Source organism: Pleurodeles waltl, chromosome 4_2, assembly GCF_031143425.1.
Source record: "Pleurodeles waltl isolate 20211129_DDA chromosome 4_2, aPleWal1.hap1.20221129, whole genome shotgun sequence".
Lineage (NCBI taxonomy): Eukaryota > Metazoa > Chordata > Amphibia > Caudata > Salamandridae > Pleurodeles > Pleurodeles waltl.
In genome coordinates this window covers 108,180,801-108,197,467 of record NC_090443.1, presented here as the reverse complement: position 1 = coordinate 108,197,467, position 16,667 = coordinate 108,180,801, and the positions used below count along the sequence as shown (strand labels likewise).

The 16,667-nt window shown below is 43.0% G+C and overlaps 1 protein-coding gene across 3 annotated transcripts in view; it reads left to right on the top strand.

Annotated features, from left to right (window-relative positions):
- Nucleotides 1-16,667, top strand: part of LOC138292322 (ATP-dependent 6-phosphofructokinase, muscle type-like) — a 227,795-nt gene that overhangs the window by 112,280 nt on the left and 98,848 nt on the right. For 2 of the 3 annotated variants that reach the window (XM_069230870.1, XM_069230869.1), the window contains exons 3-4: nt 10,700-10,773; nt 11,308-11,385. In XM_069230870.1, coding sequence (XP_069086971.1) covers nt 10,700-10,773; nt 11,308-11,385 — 152 coding nt within the window. The remainder of the gene's footprint in view (nt 1-10,699; nt 10,774-11,307; nt 11,386-16,667) is intronic. The other variant, XM_069230871.1, reaches the window with a different exon arrangement.

The following is a 16,667-nucleotide window of genomic DNA, read 5'->3' as shown; positions in this document are numbered from 1 at the left end:
GATAAGGGAAAAATCATGGGGAAGGCTGACGGAAGTGGGGTCCAAACTAAGGAATGCCACAAGTAAAAGTAACAAAGCTACTTCAGGGTGAGAAACTAAAGAACCCTGTATGACTGTCAGAGCAGCACCTGACACCCTCAATATACGTAAGCACTCTAACCGGACAGATGACCAATAACGGATGCTGTTTTTGCACAGAGGCTGGAAACCTGAAACATTCAACAGCAAAGAGAAGATAAATGAGCAATCATTAGGTGTTACCTTACAGCCAATCCAGATACACACACAAATGAGTCAGAAGCTCACTGCTTGGACGTGAAGGCTGACAATTAGAAGCCATAACACTTAATAGCAGAAGTTACTAGTACATTTTTTGTAATAAGAAAGCAAATAACAGAGCCTAAGAGACTCAATGCTGAGACAGAAGTAGAAGCTGGGCAAGTGGTAGAGAAGTTACATGGTCATGGGTGTCAAATACAAATTATTCAATACAATACAGACAGTTTAGAAAGCCAGGAGCAATGGAACAATCTGCGTGTAATAGGGGTTTCCCAGGGGGCTGAAGGAAGTGACATCCAGCACTATATCATTGACTTTTTTGCAATGGCATTTCCTGGTTTCGCCGATTGGGACTAAGGGCCTGATTTAAAATTTGGCGCCCATCCTCCGCCAGGGCGACAGAATAATTTCCTCAGTAAATTGTTACTTTGCCAGACAGGGCTATCCAACATGACTGAGCCATATGGCAAAGTTAGAATTTTTTTTAATTTCAAAGAGAAATCCCAAAGAAGATTTTCTTTTTTTAAATAAAAAAAGACAGTGATACCCCCCTTGCAGTGGCAGTGTCCTCCTAGTGCGAGGGGACATTTAGCACTTTTCAGTGCCCCTTACCAACAGGTTTTTCCTGCAGGGGATGGGCACTAAAAAACTAAAAACTGTTATGTGACCACCCATCTAAATTAGGTGGGCGGACATAAAGCCAAATCTCGGATGGCCCTTACTTCGTCGAGCCATCAAACAATTTGACCATGGGGGAGAAGGTATAGTCTATGCCTTTGTCAACCTATGGTGCACCCGAATCAAAATCGGGCAGGTGGACCAAAATGTTGTTGGGGAGGTAACTTGTCACAGTTGCTGGGGTGTTCCCTCTCCACCAACATTTAAATCGGGCCCTTTGCCTGTCAAATTCAGCATGCCCATCAGCTTCCCATCCGAGTGTGTGCATAGTCTAACTCAGACTAAGCTACTAGGTCCAGACCTATACCTATCATGATTCACTTTAGTAATTTCTGCTATGGCAGGCAATGTTCCTGAAAGCACACGCTGCTATCTCTATTGCTATAATACCCACATCTTTTTTTTGTACGGTCTGATTTCTGTCACCTTAATATAGAATGACGAAAGTCGTGGCATCAAGTGATCGAGCTGGGGCTCAGGTATTACTGCAAGAACTTTCAAGGCTGAAGATTTTGAGGTATGGACATACTTATTTCTGTTAATTGGAAGGGGAAGCTAAGGATGTTTTGATACAATAGACAAAGATCCAAGATATCACCTCGAAACATAAGCAAGGGAGTAGTACTTGTGATATTGATTAGGCTGTAGGATCAGTATAATTGTGGACACATGGTTACTGTATCATGAGGAGTGGTTTAAGCTTTAATGGACAGAGAAGTTACATACATGTTTGATTAAAGGATTGGTCAGGAGGAGATGGGCAAAAATGGTTGCCTATACCATAGAGCAGCTAAATGGAATGATTGTTCCCTATGAGCTTGGGTGGAGGTCAGTGACAAAAAAAGAACAAGGGGACATGGGTTGACGAAAATTAGGGTCTACACGGTTGTGGGATTGCACAGATTGAAAAGGAGAGATAGGCAAAATGAGATGATTAATAAACAAACATGTTTAGAAGGGCAAATGAGTTTGAAATTAATGTATTGGTTGAGAAGTGATGAAAGAATAAGAACGTTATGGCTCCTCTTAATGCGTTGGTACATACATAGCTAAAAGAGCTCACTTAAGCGGCAGCTAGTGAAAGATGAATTGGGAATGTTTAAGCTTACAATTATATGTCTTGCTGAGACTCTCATTGCTTTTAAAGACCACGCTATATTTCAACTGGTAGATTATGAGTAGATTGCTTGTTCAACTCAACATGACTCCATAATGGGAGTAGCGATACTTCATCAGAGGTCACACCCAGTGAGAGTAGTTAAAACCAGCTTATGGAGGTGGGTCATTGCCCAATTAGAGATAAACCGAGTATTTTGTTGACTGTATGCAGTTTATGATCCTAATTGGAATGACTCTCTTGTTTAATACAGCAGTTGTTAAAGTGTCTGTTTGGACTGGGGAAATATTAGTAGTTGGACACTTTAATTGTGTGATGAAATATAAAAAAAGACTCAACAAATTATAAAGTTTCCCACAGGATCCAAAAATGTGTGTTATTCAGAATTTGATGATGGCCCACAGCTTTTTGAACACATGGCGACCTGTAAAAAGGTAACAGCCCGGTTACACATATTTCTCTTTTGCTCTCCAGCACTTTTTTTGTGTTGATATGATCTTGGCTGCATATAAATTAATATCTAATATAAATATTGACATTTGTTCTGAAGTCATTTCTGATCACAATAATTTGTTAATAATGATAATTATGAAGGACAAAGCTTTGTATATGGGATCTCAAAGGTGGTCATTTGAGCGATTTGAGCTCCATGATGATGGGTTTAAAAAAGGTAATGGCAGTTTTTCGGCACCGTTTTTTGCTTACAAATCTATGAACAGTCCTGGAAAATATTATCTGGGATATATAAAGAAAGAGGCAAAAAAGCTTGTTGCCAATCGAAATAGAGCATTGTGTGCCAAAGAGTAACAAATATATACAGATTAAGTGACCTAGAAACAAAGCACGCTAGTTCAGTTCAGAATAAGGAGTGTTGAAGTAAGGTCAGGCGTGTACTTAGAGAGAAAACAGCTGCCCCTTATAAACCTGGAAAGCATCTGAACTGTGAATATGGTGAATCCATTGGTAAAGTTTTAGCTCATAAAGCTAAAGAGATACAACCGAATGATTAGAGTAAGGACATTGTGAGGTAAAGTATGGAGCATCCAATGGAAATCATGCAACAATTTACATTTTTTAAAGAGTTATATAATAAAGGGTATTATATTCTCTATAGTTTCCATACAGACACATCTAAAGTCAGTAAACATGAGGCAGCTAAATAAGATGGAGGCCAATTTTCTAGATGCCAAAATCTCAGTAGACGATGTATTGAAAACCACAGCATTTTTACCATCTGGGAATGCTCTATACAGGGTACAGTCAGTGATAGATTAGCTTCCATTCTTCCACAAACAGTTCTAGGTATAGGTCATGCTATACCTTCCTCATGAACCCTTACCAACATCATTTTTTGTTTTAAAAAAAGGTAAAATTGCTGATGATCAAGGATCATAATGTCCCATTCAGCCAATAAATACAGATTGCAATATATACCGTAAAATTCTAGCAACACTCCTTGCGTCCGTCATAGACACTCTTATTTGTGAGCAACAACACGGTTTTATACCTGTGCACGATACCGTTATTCGCTCGCAATATTTGATATTGCCAGTACTGTACATAAACAGGCCAATAGGATCCTTATAGATTTCAAGAAGGCATTCAATAGAGTTTCCTGGCCTTTTTTATGGGCCACTATGAGACGGATGGGAATTGGGCAAAAGTTCCTAAATTGGGTTCAAGTACTCTATAGAAATCCTGAAGCTAGAACTGTAATCAATTATCAGATTGCCAATCATATCCCCACTACTGTTTGTAATTGTTTTAGAGTCTTATCTAACATATAATAGACAATATGTACATAATTCCTATGGAGCTTAACGAGATAGAGGTCAAACTCACTGCATGCTAATGATGTGGTTACCTACTCTCCCGATGCCATGGAAGCCATTTCCTGTATTATTAAAACAGGGTTAATTTTGAATTAGAAATCTGAGTATAGGAATACCCGGAAACGGAGGTTGCAATTTGTCTACATATTGAAGTAACCAGTCACATGGGGAACATAATTCAATTATTTAGGAGGCTCTTTTAAAACAATGTATACTTTATTTGGAAGGTTGGCACCATTCCTGTATTAACCTTGTTGGTCAATGTAATACGATAAAAGTAATAAGTATTCTCATAGCAAATCCGTTATTTTGTACATCATGTCAGCTCAGTTCAGACTCAACTATTTGCAAATCAGCCTTAAGTGAAACCGATCTGGAGTTCCTTGTGTTCCGGACCGGGGAGAACCTGGATGGCAGTTCGGGCTGGACTGTTCCGACTGGAGCAGGGTCAAAACCGATGCATATAGCTGGGTCCAAGCTGCGGTGACATGGTGTGCAAAATAACAATGGATTGAGATGCACTCCAAGTAGTTACCAGTGGCTGAGATTAATTCAACCATTCCATCCATCTCGTTTTGTTTTGTTGCTATGCAACTGGGAGGTGACACTCTCCTGTCTCCACCCTGCGAGTTCCCTCAGATTCTGCAATGGGCGCACTAGCTCCCTAAATAGCAACCACCTTCAGGGTACCTTCATTGCAAAAGTGGCCTCCTTGATTCCTCCTATCCTCTTCTAACATTGCGGGTCCTGAGGCTGAGGTTGGGCTAAAGTACTGCTGGGACCTGCAGGGCTAAGACCTGTGGAGCGGGAGCTGTGAGGAGGGTGGGCAGACAGGGGATGGATCACTGTGCTGTCTGCACTGAGAGAGTGATTAAAAGACCATGTCATTGAGGTATAGCGGGCCCTCACCAGAGTATGCCCCTCCCACAGACAACCCTGTGCAGTAACCCAGTGGCTAGCTACAGCACAGTGCCACTAGTTGCCTGCACAAAGAGGAGGAGTTCCCTACTCACAACACTGTATTTCCCATGGTACTGCCTGCAACACTGAGCAGTGTCTTGGACCAGTCTGACTCTGTGAAGGGATCTCCCCTTTGGATCGGTGCAGACTGCATGTGTTGTGGTGGTTGGATTTCTGGAACCGCTCCACAAATGGGACTGCACCCTACATCATCTGACAACACCGGATTGTGTGTTGCCTGTGCTTCCCATGCCCAATATCCATGCCACCATGGGGCACCTCAGGTAACATTGCAAAACCAAACTACTAAGCATCCAACTCGCACCCTCCACTCAGCCCCTCTGGGGGGCACTGTTTCTACCTTTGTTGCCTGAAACACCTGACAAGCTAGACTCCGTACTGAGAGCAATTAAAAGTTCTGACGTCCGCCTAGAGAATAAAATGTATGCAGTTGCGGTTGAACTGAGTCTTCATGACGATCACAGGAAACTGGCCGAACACATATCTCTGACTGAGTGTTCACTTCAAGAACTGCAACTGCTAGGGAAAGATATTCAAAACTGACTGTTGGACTGTGGGTGATATCTGGAGGTGAGAGAGAAGGACGCCAAAGGTTGTGTCTGCAGGAGCAAAATCAGGATAGTAGGCCTCCCAGAGGGCCCGGAGGGCCCTGACCCGGAGTCATACCTGGAGACATGGTTTAAATAACTCCTGCCACCACACATTTTGACCCCCCCCCTTTTCTCCAGAGAGAGTACTCATACAGTCCCGAGGTGTCAGCATCCTCTGGGATCTGCCCCAGAACCTTTATTAGCAAATCTTCTCCACTGCAAACACCTTGATGTAATTCTCCAGCATGCAAGGAAAGCAGATCTGCTGGAGTAGATAACAACAAAGCAATGCTGTTCCCAGACTACGACCTAGGCCTCAGATACTCCCTATTATTCAGAGCGAAGCTCCAGATCACTGCTCAGAATAAATCTCACTTATTTGAGGATCCATCTGCCTCATGGCACTATCATCCCCTATGAAAAGATTTTCACACTCGTTTACCTGGTTTGGATAGAGGAGTCATTTGCTCCCTGCCCATAATGTTCTCAGTTTGAACAGTTCACGAAGGGACTAAAACACTTATCTTCACTGACTTTGCTGGCCTACTGGACACCACAGACAAACAAAGCCACCTCCTTAATCCAGCACATCTTCTTCCATGGCAATCACACTCCAGGCATGAATTGAAATGGGCTATAAAATAGTCTCTTGGAAAGTTAGGGATGTGCACATGCCTGACAAACAATAAACCATCTGTTTTCACCTCAAACTCAAAATAGTGCAAATAGCATTGCTACAAGAGACACATTTCACTGTCCTTGAAGCTACACGACTTCAGAGTTACTGGTGTGGCCAGGTATTCTTGACTAACTTCTTTCAGTTCTCCCAAGGTGCCTTGATCCAGATGAGGGCAGGAGTACCTTGTCAACATATTACTATCATAGAGGAGGAGGAAGGTTGAGATGTGCTTTTGCACGGTCTACAGCTGGTACTAGTTTGTATTTGCACCCCTCACACCGACCAACCCTCTTACCTGGACACATTATCTTCACACTTGGCACACTGAACACACTTTACCTGGATTCTGGGTGCAGACTTTATTTTCATGCTTGATATCACCCTAGGTAGATCATTCCTGTCTCTCCCACAAGCTCCTACTTCACACAACGCCAAGACACTTGATCAGTGGCTAGACCATTGGCACCTCCCAGACATCTGGCTGCACCACAACACTAACATCAGGGCTACTCTTTCTCCTCTTGACCTCATGATCTTTATGCATGTTTGGATAGAATCTACTGTTCCTCCTCTTTATGCCCTCTGTTTACCCATGCAAATTACTTAGGCCACACTATATCAAATCACAGTCCTTGCAAACTGGATAAAATTGAGGGTGTGTGTACACCTTGAAACTTAACTTGGCACATGCAACCTACAATTTGCGAGGAGGCTGCCTTTTGTTGCCTAATCAGGGACAAAAAAGCTGACTTTTTTACCTGGACAAGGTCACCATTTTCTTCCAGTGTTGTGGAGCGGGAAACTTTTAATTTAAGGTGTCCACCACGAAACACTGTAATGGCACGACACTGGGCATGAAGCCCACTCTTGAGAGACAGCTTACAGGAAGGGAAGAACCCTGCAATCCCTAGAAAACAAACCGGTCGCCCAAGCTTAGCTCAGTGGCTCTCTAGATGCAGCTCTTGCAAAACATGCCAAACTCCTTAAACACTTACGTTGCGTGAATTATAAAGCTCACACAGTAAAAACCCATGCTGACGCTGACAAGCCTGGTACTCTGGGCTTGTCTTACCAGACAAGAGCACTTACAGCACCCCATTACTTCTATTAGGTTGTCCTGAACACGCTACTCTTTACCCTACATGAAATCCTCAAAGCTTTCTATGAATATCACCAGACACTTTATTCATCTCAGGAAATAGCTGACTATTTCAACGGCATCTGGCTGCCACAGATCTCCACAGAGCAAAGGATGGAGCTCGAGGTGCCCATCACCGCTGCTGAAATAAGAGGCGATTTGCTCCTCAGCCATAGGCTAAACCCCTGGCCCCACAAGATCCCCTAGGCTTTTACCGCTCCTGTGCTTACCTCCTTGCCCCTCAGCTAGAAAAGCTCTGCACCAATGCAGCCCCTGAAGGGTTGTTGCCTCCATCCATGCGGGAAGCCCTGATGATTTCAGTCCCAAAACCAGGGTGGGAAGACATTGAGTTGGGGTGCTATTGCCCATTTGTGATCCTCAACATAGACTACAACACACTGAGCAGAATACTAGCAGACAGGTTGCTCCCTTTACTCCCTAACTGGTATCATTTAGGCAGTACATTTCGGACACCATAGCAGTCTTCTGGGGCACATGGGAGGGATGTTCACTTTTCCCATCTTCTTTTTGCCCTCACTGTGGAAGCACTCGCTATGTGACTGCCCATCGAAAGGGAAATAAGGGGGTATCCCTCTGGGCAATAGAATCCATGTCATCTCCCTCTGCGTGGATTATATATTGCTGCACTTAAAAGATGTATCTTGGGACCCCACTGATATAACAGCTGTCTTCCAAGCATTCTGAAATGTGTTCCGGCAAACAAGTAAACTGGCAGAAATCTTGCATTTTCCATCTCTCCCCTATGGCTCCAGAGACTGAGTTAAATATTGGTAATGGTATGTCCCAGTGGCAGCCACATTACTTATGTCACCGAGGCATTCGCATTTACTGTGATGATTAAGTCTTGCTTGACAGTTGACACAAGATTTTACCATGCCCTGAAACCCAGGTGTCCTTTGGAGCGTGTTGCCACAATCTGTCATTGCCAGAACTGCTCTTTCTAAGATAATAATGCTCCCTTGCCTGATTTATTATTTCGTCAGTTTTCCAGCATACCTGGCTAGTATTTTTTTGATTCTTAAATGCCCTCTTAGGAGACTTGAACTGGCACACTGGGCAACAGAGGGTGATGCTCACTAAACTAAGATGGCCAGCGGACGTGGGTGGACTAGGAGCCCCGGATTCTGACACTGTTGCCTCACTTCCTAGCTCATGGTCTCTGGACTGTATCTAGAGTGCTCCAGCATTTCAATCCAGTGGATTGTGCTGTCCACCCTTCCTCCCTGCTACTATGGGTCATTCACCAATGTTATTGCTCAGCACTTCATCTTACTGCTCGGATGCTCTCATATGCATTGCTGATTTCTTTATCAAGCATGCTCCACCCAAGAAGAGCATTAGCTCTCTTTGGTCTCACCCTGTCATATGCTTTTGGAATGGACACCTTGGGAGACCTCTTCCAAGAGAAACACCTACTATGTTTTGAGAAGCTTCAAAGCGATACGTATTTTGCAGGGTCAGTGCCTGACTCACAACGCTCTTATCTATTCAATACAATGCTACTGGCACTTTAAAACTAATGAAAGTCTGCCACACTAATACAACTATATACACTATGGGCGTCACCTTATTAAGTGGTTTGTAAAAGCTCTTACAGAGCTTGCACTATTTCACACTAATTGAGCTGCGAGACAACTGGGAAACCCGAGATAGGCAGGAAACTCATTGACAGCGAATGGAACCACATGCTATCTCACCCTTCTGATGTGTATAGGAACACTAGGTTGAAGCTCTTTCAGTTCTGCATAATAGACAGAGCATATCTGACCCTCAGAAAGATCACCAAGCTTTTCCTATGAGCTAGTTCTTCAGGTGGCCAAATGCAGATATGTGGCATATGTTTTGGGAATGGTCTATGCTGGCTTGTTTCTGGGCCACAAAACTTGGGATGCTGAGCCAGCTATCTGGACATCGTGATTTGCACAGTGGCGAAGTTTATGGTCTGGGATTACCCAAGTGTTCTAAATGACTCAAACCACAAGCTAGCCTCCTAAACTTAGCTCTGCTTTTTGCTATGCGCTACACACCCCGTCAGTGGAAAGCCTGCACCTTCCCCTCCAGTGGCAATGTGGCATTGCTCGGTTGTTTCTTGGGCTGAATCTGAAAGTACAGCGCTCAGACACAAGGAAGTCAGCGTGCTCAGAAAATACCCATTGTCTCTTGATGGGATGAACTTGCTGGCACCTTCAAGACTCTATTTAAGGACAATACACCTGTAGAGTATAGTCTACAGACTTACACACTACAGAGACACATTATCCATTGTCGATGTCTACACCAACTTTGGCCCGCTTTTACTAATATCTGATCGAACATCATCAAACCACATTCGTGCCTGCACATCAATAAATGATTGACTGCAATTGCAGCCCATATTTGAACTCTATTCTATGTGTGTAAGGAATTAGAGATGTTCTCTACCCCTTGACATAATTATAGTTGATGTATACCCGCATCCAGCTCATATGATAGAGCAACCTATTTTTCTTCCTTGTCTGCTAGAGACCAATGTTAGTCAATACCCATCTTTACCCTTCTCAGATTACACCAAGTTTCCTACTCACAATTGAAGCATCAACAGAGCAATGGGTGGATATTTAGAGGATCAGGGAATAACGAATTGAATGAGGGGCTTAAAGATTCGAAGTGATTGTGTGTTCCCCTTTATCTGCAGTTTGTTTCTAAATAGCACAGTCCATGTGTTCACTTTATCAATGCTGCTGAGATGTCGCAAGAGCAATAATATAATTGCTTTTTGTCTAAGCTTAGGAACTGCTCAGGAAAATTATTAGGAACATCTTTGCCTAAAATTTGCTTGACAAATAGTTGTATTGAGAAATATTCAAAATGGAGGTATCTTTGAAACAATATTACTCCCTCTAATTTATAACAAATAATAATAATGCAAGTCTCATTTCAAGAATTTACTGCCTTCTTGCCGCTTTTTCAGGGCTCAGCTTGTTATCAACTGCATTTTGCCATCAAGACTGGCCCTTAGTTTCTGAGCATTCTATTTTAACAAATACCTAGAAGATGGCTCTCCCTCTGTTTTTATAATAGTTTCTTTAAATTATTGGCGACCGTTTTTCATAAACATTGAAATCAAGATTGTACCTTTTGACTAAGACTAAATACAAGATTGAACATAGGCCAGAGAGGCCCCATCGACAGTTCAAAGTCTGACCGTGGACACCGAATCTCTCTTTAGAGGCACACATTCATGGCATCAAATGTTGATCCAGTGCATCTTACTTAACTTCCTAACACAATGCTTACTGCTGCTTAGCCTTTTGATTGTGATGTTGCATAGGTACGAGCAATTTGGTTAGGATGAGCTAGAATTTATGCAAAACTAATGTTCCTTGCATTTCTGTGTTTTATTAGGTATGAATGCCGCAGTTCGAGCTGTGGTCAGAGTGGGGATCTACACTGGTGCCAAAGTCTACTTTGTACATGAGGTCTGTCTGTCTGCGTGTTGATATATGCACTGGTGTAGTTCCAAGAAATATGTATCACTGTTAATTTGGTTTTGCAAACATTTTCTCACTTCCAATAAATGAACAGAAAACATTAATCTGTGGGTCCCTCTATTGTTCCCTTCTTGAAACTCAGTAAGCTACTTAATTACTTTGGTTATTCTAGATTTTTTTGGATGAACGCTTATAACATTTCTACATAAGTAGAAAAAATGTGAAGTGCTTTAGAGTATTTATAGCTGTATTCATTATGTACCCCACAGTCAAAGACGTGTACATTCTATTGCATCATGACAGAAGGTAATATAATGTCCTCTGAATTAAACTTAGAATTCTTATCCTAGAACTTTCACGTATTGACATATGTCATTTTTCTCACCCCATCTGCACATTCTGTAAATTGATAATGTGTGTTAATTTTGTAACTCTTATCGCAGGGCTGTGAACAGTGAAATATTATTAAAACTGTTTTATAGAGCTTTCAGTACTATATGTTTTTGTTTATTCCACTCGCAGGGCTACCAAGGACTTGTCGATGGTGGTGACAATATCAGACTGGCAACGTGGGAGAGTGTTTCGATGATGCTTCAGTTGGTAAGTAGGGATGTTCTTAATTTACCCTGCACTTGTGAGCTTTTGTGGCGTTTACAAAGTTAGGCTGGATGCGTTATTCCATCAAAAAATGTAACCGATAGCCCTTCCGCCTTATTATAAGAGCATTATGACTAATGGCACTTGTATAAAGGCGGGTGGGATAGTCACCACATTTGTGATGCAGTAAGCTGTTTTTCAAACTCTAAATCAGGTCCTCAATAATTCCTGAAGTTTGAAAAGCTTTGAAACGTAGCAAAACTAAGCTTCCTAGGGAAATGTATTGTAAAGGAAGTTTGTGCAGAAATATTTTGTGCCAAAATATGTTTGAGGGAAAATGTCCCTGCTAAAAGCAAAATGTTGCTGATTGATGCCGCTGCAAAACCAACTTTTGCTGTTTTTATCACAATTCAAATGTTGCAAACTTCATGTAAGTTCAGGAGTTTGCAATGTTTGATAGAAATTTGAGGAAGAAAAACTGGTAAGTCATGAGGAAGGAAGGCATATATATTTTCTGAAGTTACATTATGTCATATAATCAGAGTACTAAACCATAATGTCACCTGTTTATGTTGACTTTGTCTGATTATTGTTATTGTCCATTTTCAAGCATTGGCAAAGCTAATAGATGTAGTTTGCATTTGAGTCCAACTAAAACAGCCTCCAGCAATTGAATTAAAACAAAACAAAACAAATATTGCTTTCTGTATACAGTATAGCCCATCTATGGGTTACATTTAATTTGTAATAATTTAGAGTATGTTTGTGTTGTAATATAGTCCCTCATGCATTGCAGTGCAAGCAATTCATAGGAGGCAGAATGATAAACCAAGCAGCCAATAGTATGAGGTCATAGGGTAATACCCCTGTCAATAGTGCCAATGCCCACTGTGTTTATATTCTAAAGAGTTGATGATAATACAGGGAGTGCAGAATTATTAGGCAAATGAGTATTTTGACCACATCATCCTCTTTATGCATGTTGTCTTACTCCAAGCTGTATAGGCTCGAAAGCCTACTACCAATTAAGCATATTAGGTGATGTGCATCTCTGTAATGAGAAGGGGTGTGGTCTAATGACATCAACACCCTATATCAGGTGTGCATAATTATTAGGCAACTTCCTTTCCTTTGGCAAAATGGGTCAAAAGAAGGACTTGACAGGCTCAGAAAAGTCAAAAATAGTGAGATATCTTGCAGAGGGATGCAGCACTCTTAAAATTGCAAAGCTTCTGAAGCGTGATCATCGAACAATCAAGCGTTTCATTCAAAATAGTCAACAGGGTCGCAAGAAGCGTGTGGAAAAACCAAGGCGCAAAATAACTGCCCATGAACTGAGAAAAGTCAAGCGTGCAGCTGCCACGATGCCACTTGCCACCAGTTTGGCCATATTTCAGAGCTGCAACATCACTGGAGTGCCCAAAAGCACAAGGTGTGCAATACTCAGAGACATGGCCAAGGTAAGAAAGGCTGAAAGACGACCACCACTGAACAAGACACACAAGCTGAAACGTCAAGACTGGGCCAAGAAATATCTCAAGACTGATTTTTCTAAGGTTTTATGGACTGATGAAATGAGAGTGAGTCTTGATGGGCCAGATAGATGGGCCCGTGGCTGGATTGGTAAAGGGCAGAGAGCTCCAGTCCGACTCAGACGCCAGCAAGGTGGAGGTGGAGTACTGGTTTGGGCTGGTATCATCAAAGATGAGCTTGTGGGGCCTTTTCGGGTTGAGGATGGAGTCAAGCGCAACTCCCAGTCCTACTGCCAGTTCCTGGAAGACACCTTCTTCAAGCAGTGGTACAGGAAGAAGTCTGCATCCTTCAAGAAAAACATGATTTTCATGCAGGACAATGCTCCATCACACGCGTCCAAGTACTCCACAGCGTGGCTGGCAAAAAAGGGTATAAAAGAAGGAAATCTAATGACATGGCCTCCTTGTTCACCTGATCTGAACCCCATTGAGAACCTGTGGTCCATCATCAAATGTGAGATTTACAAGGAGGGAAAACAGTACACCTCTCTGAACAGTGTCTGGGAGGCTGTGGTTGCTGCTGCACGCAATGTTGATGGTGAACAGATCAAAACACTGACAGAATCCATGGATGGCAGGCTTTTGAGTGTCCTTGCAAAGAAAGGTGGCTATATTGGTCACTGATTTGTTTTTGTTTTGTTTTTGAATGTCAGAAATGTATATTTGGGAATGTTGAGATGTTATATTGGTTTCACTGGTAATAATAAATAATTGAAATGGGTATATATTTTTTTTTGTTAAGTTGCCTAATAATTATGCACAGTAATAGTCACCTGCACACACAGATATCCCCCTAACATAGCTAAAACTAAAAACAAACTAAAAACTACTTCCAAAAATATTCAGCTTTGATATTAATGAGTTTTTTGGGTTCATTGAGAACATGGTTGTTGTTCAATAATAAAATTAATCCTCAAAAATACAACTTGCCTAATAATTCTGCACTCCCTGTACCACTTGCAGACAGCTGTAGTGTCAAGTCAGACACTGAAAAGAGCAAAGCTGGAGCAGGAAAGTACATCTTTGCTTTTTGAGTGACAATGCAATAAAAATGAACTATTGAAATAGCTGAGAAGAGCCCTGTTTACTTTGCTACTCACGTGTGCCATATCTTCATGTAACCTGCAACCACCTATGAAATTTCAAATTAAGAACTGTGAGTTACAACAAGTACAATCAGAATGTGCTGTCACCAGTGCTTAATTTGTAAATAAAAATGTGCTGGTGCCCAAAGCCCTCCTCTTAAACACGTGGCAGACAAATAAGCGCTGGCCCTCACAAATAAGTGCTTGTGCTCAGCACCGGAAACAACAAGCACAAATTAAGCACTGGCTGTGACCAACCACGTTCCTCTGCCTACCCCTGGAGTTTTCAGTGTAGGTACAGGACCTCGTTCACATTGCCGTAATGGCTAGATAAGGTAAATGTACATACACTTCATCTAAATTGAACCTACTTACCCAGTGGTTTTCCTGAAAGCTTTATGTGCACCTGGCCCTCCTAGGCCCTTGCTGTTTATTTTTACCTGGGCCTTTTTGCATTCAATCAGTCAATCAATCAGGGGATTTGTATAGCACGGCTAATCACCCGTGAGCGTCTCAAGGTGTATTACAGATGCCTGGATAGCATAGAATAAAAAAACAAACATGGGCCCTCATGACGACTTCAGAGGTCTTTTCCAAAGACCGCCGAAGCCATGGGTGCCAAAATACGGCCAGTGCTGGCGGTCTTAAGACAGCCCTAATATGACTGATCTCGGACTTCCGCCCGAAATCAGGTGGAATTCCAAGTCCAGTCATGGTGGCGGTCGGCGGTTCAGAGGCAGTACCACCACCAGTACTGCCACACCAAAAAGAGACTGCACACCGTATTACAATCCGTAATACGGTGTGGCGGTGTCCAGATGGCGAGGCGCTGCCGGCGGTGGAAGCACCAGGACCCGTCCCCTCCTGGACGACCTCCTTGACAAACGAGGTAAGTGGATCGTCTAACAGGGGAGGGTGTGTTTGTGTGTGTGTGAATGTCATGAATGCGGGGGGAGAGGGAGTGTTTGTGGGTGGGCGTCTGCGTTTGTGACTGTCTGTGGACGGGGGAGGGAGGTGAGTGGATGGGGGAGAGCGGGTGAGTGCATGTATGCAGTGCAGGGGTGTGTGAATGTATGTATGTTCATGGGTAGGGCGCATGAATGCGTACATGAGTGCAGTGTTTGTGTATGTTTGTCAGTGTGAATGGGTGCATATGTTGCGTTTGAATGGGTGAGTGGGGGGGTGTTTTTATGTAGAAGTGTGTGAGTGCATGTATGCAGGTATATGAATGTGTGTGCAAGTGTATCCTGGACACCGGAAGGCTTATTCCTGTCACCAGGGTGCAAGACCTTCAGCTTTTTCTATTGGTATCACGCCATCCGCTGTGCTGGAGGTGCTCACCTCCAGCCTGGCGGAACACCGTAATGTGGCGGGACTGGTGGAGGCTCAGTGGTTTGGCTTCAGCCAAACCGCCAAACTCCTAATTTGGTGGTATTCACTGCCGGCCCGTTGGCGGTGACACCGCCACAGCGACCCTGGCGATCTTTGGACCGCAGGGGTCAGCATGAGGGCCCTGGGCGTGAAAAAGTTATGGTTTGATTTTTTTTGTTGGCAAAGATTCAGCTCATTAAAATGTATAAAGGCTTGATTATTATTGCAAAAAAGTGTTACAATTAATTTATTTTTAAATCATTACCTAACTATACTCGGTTTACCAACTTCGGAAGGATGTAAGGCTAAATCAGCCTTGCTGGTATTTAAATGCTTGACTACAGCTTATGTCAACCTCAACTATTTAAGACACTGAGCCATCATTTTTTCTGACAACATTTTATTGAGTTTTTCACAGTTAATACACCAGACATACCATAGGGGATCACATCTAGCAATGGAAAGGCGGCTGTTAAAGCCCACAATAGTGCCTCACAAATCAGTACCAGTAAACATGGGAACAGAAACAAAATCTGCCCCTCCTTGTGTCTAGCTTATGGATCTGTGGTACTCAAAGTACGGGCTGCCAGCGGCCCCACGGACCTACCTTGGCGGCCCGCGGACACATCCGACAAACGCCATATGATAATGGCCGCCATACATAAACATAGAAGAGGGCCGCGCGAGCATGTGCAATAGTGGCTTCTTTGCGCATGCTCCCGCGGCCCTCTATGTTTATGTACGGCCGCCATTATCTTATAGCGTTTCCATGACGATCCTGGGTAGTGGCCTATAAGCCCCGCCCACCCCCGCTGTCACTTCAGTGCGGCCCTCGGCCGAAAACCATACTGCAATTTTGGCCCCCGAGAAAAAGTTTGTGAGTACCTGTGTTATGGATGATGCCAAGACCCCTTGACTGCCTCCCCGATCCCTATAATCTTGCTGCAGTCCCAGCCATCATAGAACACTGAGCCATCCTGACTGCTGATCACGGGTGGAGTACACTGGACAGTCCCTCAACTTTGTCAGTGTACACAACTCATTGATCATTGAGTGACAATTCACATCCTCATAGGGCCTCCGGCAGTGAATCTAAAATCACGTTTGTGCATTGAGATTCTTTCTCAGTGCCCACATTTCACCTCTTCAAAGTTTTAACTATGTAATGACCACTCAGTGGTTCTATAAAGGGCAAATCTTTTCTTGAGTTAGACCTCTTCGTTGGTGGTGGTTTCATTGGTATAACGTTAAGTTCTCAAATTGGATTGTGTTTTACACTCATATGACCATTGCAAAT